The sequence below is a fragment of the Ostrinia furnacalis genome, unplaced genomic scaffold (genome assembly GCF_004193835.3).
Source record: "Ostrinia furnacalis isolate ACB-3 unplaced genomic scaffold, ASM419383v2 OfSCF2954, whole genome shotgun sequence".
Taxonomy (NCBI): domain Eukaryota; kingdom Metazoa; phylum Arthropoda; class Insecta; order Lepidoptera; family Crambidae; genus Ostrinia; species Ostrinia furnacalis.
Genome location: NW_021133193.1, coordinates 21,715 through 35,328, shown reverse-complemented (window position 1 = coordinate 35,328; position 13,614 = coordinate 21,715). Strand labels below are relative to the sequence as shown.

The window sequence follows — 13,614 nt, the reverse complement described above, 5'->3', positions numbered from 1 at the left end:
TCCTCTTACCACTTCAGCGCTCACTAGTTGACACCACTATCGAGTGACAGAACCTTACTCTACTGTGGCGCCGAACGTTGAGGGTAAATACGATAGCCCTGATTATGACAAACTGACAAATATTTGATCAAATCCGAGAGTGGGACGTGTTTAAGCGTCCCGGTAAGGGATGTAAAGTAGTGGATTAAACCTTTGACTTTGACTCTATAGTGACGCCCGCCCACTGATGAGGGCAAATACGAGAAGCTGTGGCAAAATTTTGATAATTTTGAATGTATGTGACTCACCGAACTGCATGGTGCGCATGAGCTCGATGTAGCGCGCCTCGCGCGAGGCGCCGCTGAGCGCGCGCGCCGCCAGCGCCTCGCCCGCGCCCGCCGCGCCCGCGCCGCCCTCCGCGCGCCACACCAGCGCAGACGTCGCCTGGACATGACACGCGTAAAGCATAACAATAAGAATGTCTTTATTCACCACAATTTAAGGTATACAAAGCAAGAGTAAACATAAAATTTATTGAGTAAGTCGTCTTTCAGGTGTTCTAGACCTAACGCAAGACACGGAAAAACTTTTATGACGCCACTATGTAGGACTAATTATAGAAATAACTGTTTTGTCATTAGAGCCTGCAAAAAGTATGACAGTGATTATGGTCACGTTGACATATTTCACGAGAGGCCTATGCGGTTCCGTGGCCTAATAAAGGCATAAAATGATGTGTATTAATACACCTTACAAATAAAATTTGTCCATGGTTTTAAATGTTTAAGTTAGATAATTAAGTATTGTGAATCTGTCTTTTCAATTTTAAATTACCAGTGAAAACTCATAGGCTTGTGTAAGACTTATTATTTTTATTCTACATGTATCATAATATAAGCTGTATGTTTTCCTAATAAAGAAAAAAATAATTAATTAGAATAAAGTAGCAGTAGAAGAAGTATAAAGTAGCATTGTTTTTAATACATATCCTGCGATGTACTCTTAAGAGTTAAAACCATGGTCCGTGTATGTGGTGCACTCATACCGCTCACAAGGAACCGTACTTACTTTAATAACAATAATGCCCGTTTTCACCATCAAACCCTAATGTTTAAGTGACCCTTATGAAAACAAAATTCATATAATTTGTTACCTTAGGGGTTACGTAAAAATTAGGGATTGATGGTGAAAACGGGCATAAGACACACACTGATCCATGTATTCATGCACTTGACCAATTTTTGTCTTGAAACGCTGGTAGGGTAAAAAAAATAACGAGATTTGACGATTTGTAAGAATTAATTTATTTAAAATGGTAAATAAAGATGTTTTTGGTTTTGTATTTAACAAATTATCAGTTTTATCGGAATTAATTAATTGTCGAATCGAGTCACACGATATCTTTCGATGACTTTGCGAATGCAGTACGATGATACGATTATTTTTACGTTGCGGAAATCACTAAAATTCGCTAAAATGACACTAATGACGTTTAAAAAGTGGCACGCTCGGCTTCATACAATTTTTTTCACATGCTGCATCTATCTATATCTGTGGGTAGTTCCTAAGATTAGCTCGTTCAAGTAAACAAAAAAACAAACTCTTCAGCTTTATAATATTAGTATAGAAGTATAGATTGTATGCGTACCTAAGCTTGGCGGCGTAGGAGTTGGTGGTGCGGCTCATGTTGTGCAGCAGGCGCGGCAGCGGGCGCAGCGCGGGCGCCAGCCGCCGGCTGCGCGCGCCCACCAGTGCGCGTGCGCAGCGCAGCACGCACACGTACAGAGGGATGTGCCGCGACATGTCCAACACTGTATGCAAACATTTCAATCAGTTATTTTTTGAGGACACTTTTGAAGAACACTTAGGCCCAGTTTTTTGATTCATAGTTAAATTTGTGAAATTTTGCTACTAATGGTTAAATATTAACAAAATGTTAACTAATAGTTAAAAAAATATACTAAAAGTCAAGCTAACCATTGTCAGATAAATATTTTTTTCTGATATTTAACCACTTGTCATTGGACATACTGTCAAATTTTACCTACGAATCAAAAAACTAGGCCTTACAAAAGCTAATTTAACCAATAACTAGGCATACAAATTTAATTGTTTTTGGACCTTAAGGCAAAGGGAATAACGTACAATATGTGGCGAATTAAAAGTTAACGCTATCGCTGCTTTGAGGCAGTACATTGAAACTGACCTCAAAAGACAAAGGGGTCTTAATTTTCTACCTCTCTTATTTGTTAGTAACAGTGAGCAAAATTATGTAAACCACAAAAACATCTATGCCTAAAACTTACTGAGATACCAATATTAAAAGAACTTTGAATTTACATGAATATTTCATCAACATTATCATTTCAGCCATAGGACGTCCTCTACTATGTTCAGTAATAGACGTCCTATGGGTGAAATGCCTCTCTCAGGCTGGTTTTAGTGTCACGCGGACCGTCCGGTGCGGACCCGCTCCGCACGGCCAATCTGTATAAACTTCTAAGGAGCGTTTTAGAGTAATGCGGTTCGGAGAAACCGCTCCGCTCCCTAGCAGTTCATACAAATCGCCTGTGCGGAGCGATAAAAAAAAACATAAAAAAACAAAACAACTCACCCGAGTCATTCCTAAGGTACGAGCATATCGCGGGCACCAGCGAGCTGCTGGCAATGAGGTCGATGAACTCTGCGGGCAGGTCACGTGGCTCGTCCTCTTCGGTTTCCCCCTCCCCCTCGCCCTCAGTCTCCGCGGGGGTCGATGACCGCCCGGAAGAGGACTCGTCTTCGGAGGAGTTCTCTTCGGGAGGCCACTTCTCGCCGGGGTTCATGTATGAGGCTATGACCTGTTGGAGAGAAAGATGTTTTTAATGAGGCAAAATATCTAGCCGTTAGTTTTCAAGTATGTTACGCCTCCATTGAGCGCGTTTTCCACCGCCAAAGAGGGATGAACTAGAGATGTCTAACGGAGCGGTCTTTGTTTACATAAAATAGGATTGCAAAAGTTCGGGGGAATTGATTCGATGAGAGAGCTAATTTTTACTCCATTTGCTCTCTGTCTTTTCGCCGACTTTTTGTTGGTAAAAACAGACGTATGCAAAATATTTTTCACTATGCATTTTTGTATTGCGATGTAAACGGAGTCATTAAATAATAACCGTATGTTTTCCGAACAAACGGTTAACAATAAACAAATAAAAGGCTCGCTCATCTCTCGGTGGAAAACCCGCTTTAGACACTGAACAGAGGGTTTAGTGTGAGTTCAAATCAAACGTCGTCACTAGCAAGCGCGTTAAAATATATATGAAGAATTTAGTTCTTGAAAGTTTCCGCTAGGGGCGCTGTACAATTTGTCATACATTTATGTCACTTTCTTACGCAGTCAACATCGAATGCGTTTGATGTAAACTCACACTACGCCCCCAGATGTTAACAGTTTATCGTAGTCAGTTTGAATATTTTATTGATATTCAACCTAGAGTCAAGGCAATAAAGTTCAAACCACTAGCCACTTACTTGCAAGAGCACAGTGACGTGCTCCTCTTCAGTGCGCTGGCGCACGAGTGCCTGCTCGACGTTCCACGACTGCTGCGTGGAGCCCGTGCCGAAACCCGTGCCCTTGGCCCAGTACAGCTGGCTCTTGTCTTCCGACTTGCCCGACCCGTTTGAGGCTTGGCTGTTCTGTATGAGAGAAAGTGGACAAACTTTTGAAATTCAACGCTAGAAAACTGCTTTGTTTTGTTCTGAAATGCGACGGAATTTGTAGGACACTGGCTAAAGCTATACACTTTCCCTTGGCGCTGATATTTTAAGCGTATCCCAGGATCAGCTTTCAAAGTGATATCTAAATGCCTGTGCGGCTCGTTACATTCCTAAATTCGACTTTCAGACTGTACAGTCAAAAACAATAAAGAAAAGAATCAGCTCTTATGTTACTGTCGTATGTATTACTTTTCAAGGCGAGTGTGAATAGGCACTTACAGGGCAGATAATGTAGCATCCTAAACTGCATCTTACTTAACACCAGGTGCAATTGCGGTCAACCTGCCATTGTCTACACTAATAATATAAAGAGGAAAACTTTGTTTGTTTGTTTGGTTGTAATGAATAGGCTCAAAAACTACTGGACCGTTTTTAAAAATTCTTTCACTATTCGAAAGCTACATTATCCACGAGTAACATAGGCTAAATTTTATTTTGGAAAAAAAAGGATCAGTGGTCCGCCCGCTTACGCATAAAAAAAAGACTTCAAAAACACTTACATCGTTGGAGGCGGGTCTATGGTGCGTGAACACAGCCAGGCAGGCGAGCACAAGCCGCACGGCGCCCAACGCCAGCAGGGCGCGGCGTAAGGCGACAGCCTCGGGCGAGCCCAGCGGCCCGCTGGTCTCTAGCAGGCGGGACACCACGCGGAACGGCAGAGTACCGAGCGACCAGCCCGCTTCGCCGGTGCCGCTGCCGTTGCCGCCGACGACTATGCTCCCTGGGGAGTGAAATAGTGAAAATGAGATTAATGAAATATCACTTACTAAAACGTGAAACATTTCAGAAATATCACTTACTAAAAGTCTAGCATTTCACGTAAGCTCTATCTCAACGCTATGCCACATGAGCTGTAGTTTAACGCCACGTGAAATCTGGCTCAACGTCATGCCTCGTGATCACAAATTCGACATTGTCACGTGCGATCCAGCTAAACAATACACGAAGTGATCTCCAGTTCAAGACGACGCCGAGTGATCTCCAGCTCAAATTGTCACGTGATCTCCAGCTCATATTGTCACGTGATATCCAGCTCAACGTTTTACTAAACGAGCTACCGCTCAACACAATGTCACGTGACCTCCAGGTCAACGTTATGCGCGTACGCAGGCACCCCGCTGCGGTCCCGCCCGAGCTCTAGCCAGCTCCACAAAGGCTATAAAATGATACTCCGACAAACGTTACTTCGACATTACGTTACTCCGACACTTCTGAATATCGACACTACTCAGACAAAGGATATTCGCCTTTGTCTGAGTAGTGTAGTGTCGAGTAAAGTCATGTCGATATTCAGAAGTGTCAGAGTAACGTAATATCGAAGTAACGTTTGTCGGAGTGTACTTAGGTATAGTTTGGTCTGCGAGCACGTAGAATTTTGTCCAATGACCTCAAGCTACCCATCCTTATCGCTCGCGCGTAATTATGTTGCTGTTGCGCTCGCGCACTCACTGCGGGCGCCCGTCGCACAGTCGCGACAGCGATATAATGAGGGTTTTCGTGATTGAAAAATCCGCCAGATGGCAATACGTAGACGGGAGGTCCAAATGCTGCATGATTGGTTATTTTTGACATGACATTGACAGATATGTCAAAATCCACCAATCATGCAGCATTTGGACCTCCCGTCTACGTATCTCCATCTGGCGGATTTTTCAATCACGAAAACCCTCATTACGCGCGAGTGATAAGAATGGGTAGCTTGGGGTCATTGGACAAAATTCTACGTGCTCACAGACCGGACTTTAGCCCTCCACTGCCGCAGCGGTACTCACGGCCGTCCTCGTCGTGCGCCACGCCGAGCAGCAGGCGCAGCAGGTGCGCGGCGCGCGCGCCCTCGTCCAGTAGCGCGGCGGCGTAGCGCGGCAGCTTCAGCAGGAGCCCTAGGGCTCCCAGCGCGTGCGCCGGCACCCCGCCGCCTTCCTCTGTCGCTGCACTACTTCCTGAGATCACGCCTAGTTCTACCACCTCCTGTTTGTACACGGATAAAGCGCGATTAAAAGTATGTTCTATATTTGGAAAGTTAAATGTGGTGTGCGACGTTTAAATAGCCGGATCCCCAGCGGAGGTATCTATAGCGCTCCGACCGCGCGAGGCACCAGGTGCATGAATCGTGGACCAGCCGCGCGCGATTGGAGCGTGCTTCACCCAGGCAATTTTCCCACCTTTGTCTTGAGCGAGAATATAATCGATAATGAGTTTCCATTAGAAGGGGGAAAAGTGCTTTGGTGATAGCGAGATACTGGCTTGAACCACAGCAACAAACATAAGGCAGTTCTACTACCAATTGACTCCAAACTTCCCATCTTTATCGCTTGCGCGTAATTATATTGCTCTCGCGCTCGCACACTCACTGCGGCCGCGTGAGCAATAAGGATGGGTAGCTTGAAGTCAATGGACGAAATTCTATCTACTCGGGGACCAGACTTTAATCGTGAATAAGATGAGGACTGACCTCATAAGGATCGTCCAGCTTGACCCAATCAAGGTCGTGGTGATGATGGTGCTGCGCAGGCGGCGGGTGCGGCGGCGCGTGCGGGCGCGGCAGGCGAGCGGCCCTTAAAGCGAGTCTGCTACGCGCCGCGGACGTTCGTAACAAGTGATAATATGCAGGATTTTCATCTAGCCGTGTAGTGTGTAATGTATCAGATACTGTATCAAGTGATTACATAGGCACGAGCCCGCGCGTGGTTCGCAGGGAGATCGCAGCGACCCGCCGACTGGCGGTATCACTGCGAGCACAAAGGCGGCTCGTAGTAGGATTCAGGAGCTCGCAGCCAGGTACGCGATGACCGTGGACGAGCCTTACTCACTCGAAGGTTGGTTACGTTACATGCTACGTTACGCGCTACATGGCAGGTGAGTACCCTGCCATTACAAGCACACTAAGGACTGACCTCATAAGGATCGTCCAGGTCATGGTGATGATGGTGCTGCGCAGGCGGCGGGTGCGGCGGCCACTGCGAATGTTCGTAGGACTATGCAGCCTGACCTATACCTATGATAGCAAACACACTATCCTGGCCACACAGGACTTGCAGCGGTGAGAATAGTTCTGTAAGCACAGGGAACGCGGACGAATGCTTGAGGCAAAACGCCGATAGTGATGGCCCGCGTTCCCGACTCATATGGCTACCGAGGGCAACGTCAGGTTTTAGTGGGTAGGCCCTGCTCTTCTGGAGAGGGAGAACCCCACATAACCCACTAGCTGCCCCCGCGGCTGGTGGGTATACAAATCAATGTATTTTTCTGACGAAAAAAAAAGGCCCGTAAGCACACTAGGACTGACCTCATAAGGATCGTCCAGCTTGACCCAGTCCAGGTCGTGGTGGTGATGGTGCTGCGCAGGCGGCGGGTGCGGCGGCGCGTGCGGGCGCGGCAGGCGAGCGGCCACGAGGGCGAGCCCGCCGCACGCCGCGAATGTTCGCAGCACCACGCCGCCGCAGCGCGAGGCACCCGCGTTCGTGTTCGCCGGCGGCTCCCACGTAGGACCCGACCAGACGTCTAGCGAAAGTACGAAATATTTAAGATATCACACATGAAGTATCCATCGTCTTGCCGTTTCTTTAGCAAAAAAAAAAACGCATAAACATAGGTTCACCCATTTAAAGCCTATGTTAGACACTTTTGTATCCAATTACTTCCACTTGACACCATACAGCGACCCAGGATTCCCGTGATGGTGTACCGTGTCAGTAACAAAAAGTGTCAGTTATCTTTTTTGTGTAGCCAAGAGCAACGGTATCACAGGTAGCATATCAATACACATAGCGCGGCGGTCAAACTTATAACATTTCTCCTTTTCATTTTTGGGATACCGAGCTAAAAATGGATGCCGAGGATTGGGCCAGTAGAGAATTATTCTGATGATTCATCTCAAAATACAACATTTAAATAAACCATAGATCAACGTTTTACATACCGCCATTGGTGTTGAGATGCAGCGTGAGCGTGAGGTGCGGGCCGAACGCCTGCGGCGCGGCCATAGCCAGTTGTGCGAGCGTGGTGCTGGGAGGGATGAAGCCCTCCAGACCCGGCACTTGCACCCGGATTGTGGACTCGATGAGTTCTGTGGGATAAGGGATCGATAATTATTATACACTGTAGAATCCTGGTTTTCCCAAATAAATAAATACGTCTTCCATGTCACGTAAAATCTGAATATTTATTTATTTATTTATTTATATAAGGCACAGCTACAGATGCTATATTGGAAAAATGCAATAAGTAATGTGTCACGGTTATCTTCAATCGCAAATAGAATTGTTTGGCACACAAAATATTTCCAATGGTACAAGTATGCACAAAACAAGGCACACCAAAAATATCCGTGACTCAGCAGTAGGGTTTCTGCTCGAACTTTCTCGAACTCGAGAAAACTCGAGAAATTTGGCTTCATTCGAGACGAGAAAAAAATTACCGGAGCTCGAGAATTCTCGAGTTTCGATTTTGAAGCTTTAATATTCTTGAAAGCCTATTTTCTTAGACCAAAGTAAGTTTTTAATTATTTAATAGGTCAACGTTGCTTTTAGACTGGCCTAGTCTTTCCTTTTTTAACCGATTTGATTTGCAAGTAATGATCTCAATCGAAACTAAGTAATGTTCACCAACGAGTATGCTATATTTATTATGTATGTTTAATCTGACTGATTTAAAGACCGAAAAATTTGTTAACTAGACAGTTACCTTACCTAACAGACGTTAGGTTAGGTACTCGTGCCTCCTCGTAAAGTTTATTCAAGTTGTTAATTGTAAGAAATTTAAAAATTTATTAAAAAGTTTTTATTGTTCATAAAAAAAACTACTTATCGTAATTTTTCTATTTGGACTTGTGTTCTTTAGAAAATAAGTGATTCATTTGTAGCTCCAGAATTTTATTGTTATTTATCCTTAAAGTACACGTGACTTTATGACTTTGTTATGATTATTATCTTAAATAAGTATTATATCAATTAAAAATTTAACTTCAATTTTAACTTCTACCCTTCTACCTCTACCTTCGCACTCAGCTTTCTGCATAACCCAAGGGTCGACTGGCTGAGAATGCTCAAATAGCATTAAGTCCACCTTTTGTACTATTTTATTGGGCAATAAAGCAATCTATGCCAATGCACTGATATTCAGCATATGAAATAAACTAACTATTTATTGATCTCATTCTACAAGTTATTATTAAGCCTACAATAATTGTTGTTACATTGTAAGATTGTAACTTTATCGATATTTGTTATTTTTAAGTGTACATGTTGTTATGTTACAACAATGTTGGCATACGTAATAAATAAATAAATAAAGTTCTGGGGTACTTACCATCACTCACGCACAGCACGGAAGGCTCATTGGTCGCCTTCAGCTGCCTCTTCTTGCTGTTCTGGTGCTTCAGAGACGTGTTCTTGACGTCTTTGACGCGTTTGTCTTTGGACGCGCTAGCGGCGGCCAGGCTAAGCTCCCAGGCCTCCGCCACGGTCATAATGGCCGTATCCGAAGCGCTGCGAAGCACCGAGTTGGCGCCGCCTGGAGCGGTGCTCACGCACATCTTTGCCGTGTCGTCTATTATTGGCACTGCAAAAAACACGGTAAGGATTACACAAACAAATTATGGTCATGTCATTTGAAATTGAGGGTAACTACTAAAGTGGAGAGAGGAAACAACCCTGCGATGCGTCTTAACCGTATCCAGTTAATTGAATTTTAAAATGACGGGACCAAAATTGCATGTTGAATGGAAACCTTGTCTCGGCAAACAGTGTAAGACGCTCTCTTGCGTAATGGACTATTTGGGGAAGAGGCTTTAATTAGTATGAGCGCACTCGCTAGCCCTCATTGATGAGGAATTACTATCTATTCACACTCACGTGGAGGCCTATGATCAGCCAGCAGTGCCCTCACAGTAGTATGAAGCGGTAGCGTCAACATAGAATGGTGGACGGCCGCCGGGTGCGAGGGATATCCTGGCGACACTGGTGGAGGCACAGATGTCGCGACGTCGCACGCGCACTTATTGTTACAGAGTAATTACTATCTATTCACACTCACGTGGAGGCCTATGTTCAGCCAGCAGCGCCCTCACTGTAGTATGCAGCGGCAGCGTCAGCACAGCATGATGCGCAGCCGCCGGGTGCGAGGAGTGTCTAGGCGACACGGCGTGGTACGCGCATTTATTGTCACAGAGTAATTACAATCTATTCACTCACATGGAGGTCTATGTTCGGCCAGCAGCGCCCTCACAGTAGTATGCAGCGGCAGCGTCAGCACAGCGTGATGCGCCGCCGCCGGGTGCGAGGAGTGTCTAGGCGACACGGCGTGGTACGCGCATTTATTGTCACAGAGTAATTACAATCTATTCACTCACATGGAGGTCTATGTTCGGCCAGCAGCGCCCGCACAGTGGTGTGCAGCGGCAGCGTCAGCGTGATGCGCGGCCGCCGGGTGCGAGGGGTGGCGCGGCGGGGATATCGGGGCGCCGCACGCGCATTTATTATTACATTTATCTATAGATTTGTTCACACTCACGTGGAGGCCTATGTTCGGCCAGCAGCGCCCTCACATTGGTGTGCAGGGGCAGCGTCAGCACAGCGTGATGCGCCGCCGCCGGGTGCGAGGGGTGGCGGGGAGGCGCGGAGGGCCGCGCGTGCGGCGGGGACCCGCAGGCGCCGCACGCGCATTTATTGTCACAGAGTAATAACAATCTATTCACACTCACATGGAGGTCTGTGTTCGGCCAGCAGCGCCCGCACAGTGGTGTGCAGCGGCAGCGTCAGCACAGCGTGGTGGGCAGGCGCCGGGCGAGCGGTATATGGTCATGAGTCCGAGTGGCGTGTATGACAGGGAGCCGCAGGCGCCACACGCGCACTTATTGTCACAGAGTAATAACTTACATGGAGGCCTATGTTCGGCCAGCAGCGCCCTCACGGTAGTATTCAGCGGCAGCGTCAACACAGCGTGATGCGCAGCCGCCGGGTGTGAGGGGTGGCGGGGCGGGGCGGAAGATGGCGCAGGCAGCGCGGCGTCGCACGCGCATTTATTATTACATTTATCTATAGATTTGTTGACACTCACATGGAGGCCTATGTTCAGCCAGCAGCGCCCTCACAGTAGTATGTAGCGGCAGCGTCAGCACAGCGTGATGCGCCGCCGCCGGTTGCGAGGGGTGGCGGCGCGGGCGGCGCGGCGTCGCACGCGCACTTATTGCCACAGAGTAATTACTATTTATTCACACTCACGTGGCGGTCTGTGTTCTGCCAGAAGCGCCCTGACAGTAGTATGCAGCGGCAGCGTCAGCACAGCATGATGCGCCGCCGCCGGGTGCGAGGGATATCGCGGCAACACAGGCGGAGGCGCGGACGGCGCGGCGTCGCACGCGCACTTATTGTCACAGAGTAATAACTTACATGGAGGTCTGTGTTCGGCCAGCAGCGCCCTCACTGTAGTGTGAAGCGGCAGCGTCAGCACGGCATGATGCGCCGCCGCCGGGTGCGAGGGGTGGCGGGGCGGGGCGGAGGGCGGCGCGGGCGGCGCGTGCGGCGGGGACCCGCAGGCGCCGCACGCGCACCAGGCGCCGCCCCAGCGTAGCGCCACGCGCATGCGGGACCCGGATAGCACCAGGCGAAGGATCAGAGATCGGGTGAACCCGGAGATGCCCTCTGGACCTAAAATATAAATGTGATGACATTTTGTAAAGTAGCTGACACACAAATCCATGACTCAACTGCAACTCATTTAAATCATTAGGAAGCAATATAGCTAAAAGAGGGTACAGTTAGTTGACATCTTGTTACTCTGATTTGTAGTTTGGAGTAGAACTCCGTTTATGGTCATTAGGTACCTACACATAACAAAATAGTTTTCGATTAATTCACAGATGTGTTACATTATATGCGTAAAGTCAGAAAAAAGATTCCATGCCACGTTCTAATTTAATCATGTAATGGTAGTCTGACACTAGAGTTGTGACGAAAATTATTATGACCCATATAAACACACATCGACATCAATGCACGAGTATTAGTATGCAGTGACTCGCTCATATGCTAAATGGTCAAAAAACTCGTACGATTTGACTCCTCTTCCTCCTGAGTAACAGTATGAATAGGTACCAAAACTCATCATACATACCAGTGCAGTGCATGGACTCGAGTATCCGGTGCAGCGTGTGCGCGAAGAGCTTCTGGTTGGCGGCGTGGCACACGTTGAGCTCGGCGAACAGCCGGATCGTGGCCTCCTCCAGCGCCGCGTACTGCGCGCCTTCTTGCCACGTGCTGCCGGGGACGCACGAGCGTGAGATACGAGTTACAACCGACATGACACGATCGTGAGGCATGGTATAATAAGTCATCGTCAATTTTTGCACTCAGATTTTTATTTTTACAGATAACATACACAACGTCTACCTACACAATGCATGGAACTGTAATAAAATACCAATTCGCTATTTAAAGTTATTACGGAAGCTAGGTTCACGAAAATAGGACTGTCGTATACATTTGCACTTCAAGTAATAAAGTACTTAAAACGATAAACAATATTTTATAAACGCTTTTTGCCAGTGTCATACATATTTCAAATATTGTTTTTTAAACAAAAAATATTTTAAATTATACATAAAAACGCCCGTAAGAATTGTGACTGGCAATACACAGAAAACCTACATACGTAGTAATTTAGGCCAAATTTTTAAACCATCACGAGTATACCTAGCATATTATACTACTCACGTCTCCGGCGGTCGCGGGAAGCACAGCAGCGTGAGCAGCGGCTGCCAGAAGCAGGCGCCGGTGGTGCCGAGCCACTCCTTCAGCCGCCGCTCGGCGCACAGCGACCGCGCAAACTCCACCAGTTGGCATACGTTTTTCATTGACGGTAGTTCTAAAAAGATGTACAAATGCTGATAAATACTTATTTATTTAAAATAGGAAAACCATGATCTAAAACAATTTTACAACGTTTTTCATCTTTATCTAAATGTTGCCTTATTAAAGGTTGCCATTGCCACGGCGTCAATGAGGGTTTTCGTGATTGAAAAATCCGCCAGATGGCAATACGTAGACGCGAGGTCCAAATGCTGCATGATTGGTTATTTTTGACATGACATTGACAGATATGTCAAAATCCATTGCCATCTCGCGGATTTTTCAATCGCGAAAACCCTCATTGGTGAGCGCAAATATGATCCCCTCATAGCGTGTGTTTAAAAAGTAACTTACCAGTATTGGGTTGAGGCAATTCCTTCTCACATTCAAGCATGGTTACGTCGTCTTGTGAGGACATTTGCTCTTTGATAAGTTCTAGCTTTGCTTCGCTGAATTCTGCAAAAAAAAATGATTTTATTAAATATTTGTAAAACCAGAATCAATCAAGAGTGACACAGGAGTGTGATAACAACGGTAGCTAGCGATTATCATGAACGGAATAATCATTAACAGCAAACACATCAAACCATCAGTTTCACAAATCCTAAACATTTTGATACATTGCTCTCAAGTGTGCTAGCACTGCTGGGACCGTTCTGGATGCCTCGTCTAGCCACATCGCGGTGTACTGCCGTTTAAGTATTACAGTTCCGACAAAACAGGTGGAATATCTGTTTAGATAGGTCACCCCGACCTCTCAGCTCGGAGGTCCCAGCAACATACGCAGACGGGCTACCCAAGACAAAACACAGCTGGAACTTCTACTTGGAACGTTCACCGAACTCCAATTCGGAAAGGGCGAGCGGCAAACGCACAGATCACAGAAACTAAAAGGCAATGTGACAAGGGGGCGGGGCCGGCAGCAATATGCCCAAGAACAGAACACATTGCTCGTGAAAGCAATGATGACAGTAGTGACGTCATAATGTAAACGTTGAGTACTGATACCGCGGTGGATAATGAGTACATATTT

At 46.6% G+C, this 13,614-nt stretch overlaps 1 protein-coding gene across 1 annotated transcript in view; it reads right to left on the bottom strand.

Annotated features, from left to right (window-relative positions):
• Positions 1–1,627: 1,627 nt before the first annotated feature.
• Positions 1,628–13,614, bottom strand: part of LOC114356808 (baculoviral IAP repeat-containing protein 6-like) — a gene marked incomplete at its 3' end in the record, with an annotated part of 32,133 nt that continues 20,146 nt past the window's right edge. The window contains 12 exon segments of the mRNA XM_028310164.1: positions 1,628–1,790; positions 2,594–2,819; positions 3,490–3,654; positions 4,236–4,456; positions 5,508–5,703; positions 7,022–7,236; positions 7,655–7,801; positions 9,043–9,294; positions 11,124–11,381; positions 11,848–11,990; positions 12,447–12,597; positions 12,936–13,037. Coding sequence (XP_028165965.1) covers positions 1,628–1,790; positions 2,594–2,819; positions 3,490–3,654; positions 4,236–4,456; positions 5,508–5,703; positions 7,022–7,236; positions 7,655–7,801; positions 9,043–9,294; positions 11,124–11,381; positions 11,848–11,990; positions 12,447–12,597; positions 12,936–13,037 — 2,239 coding nt within the window.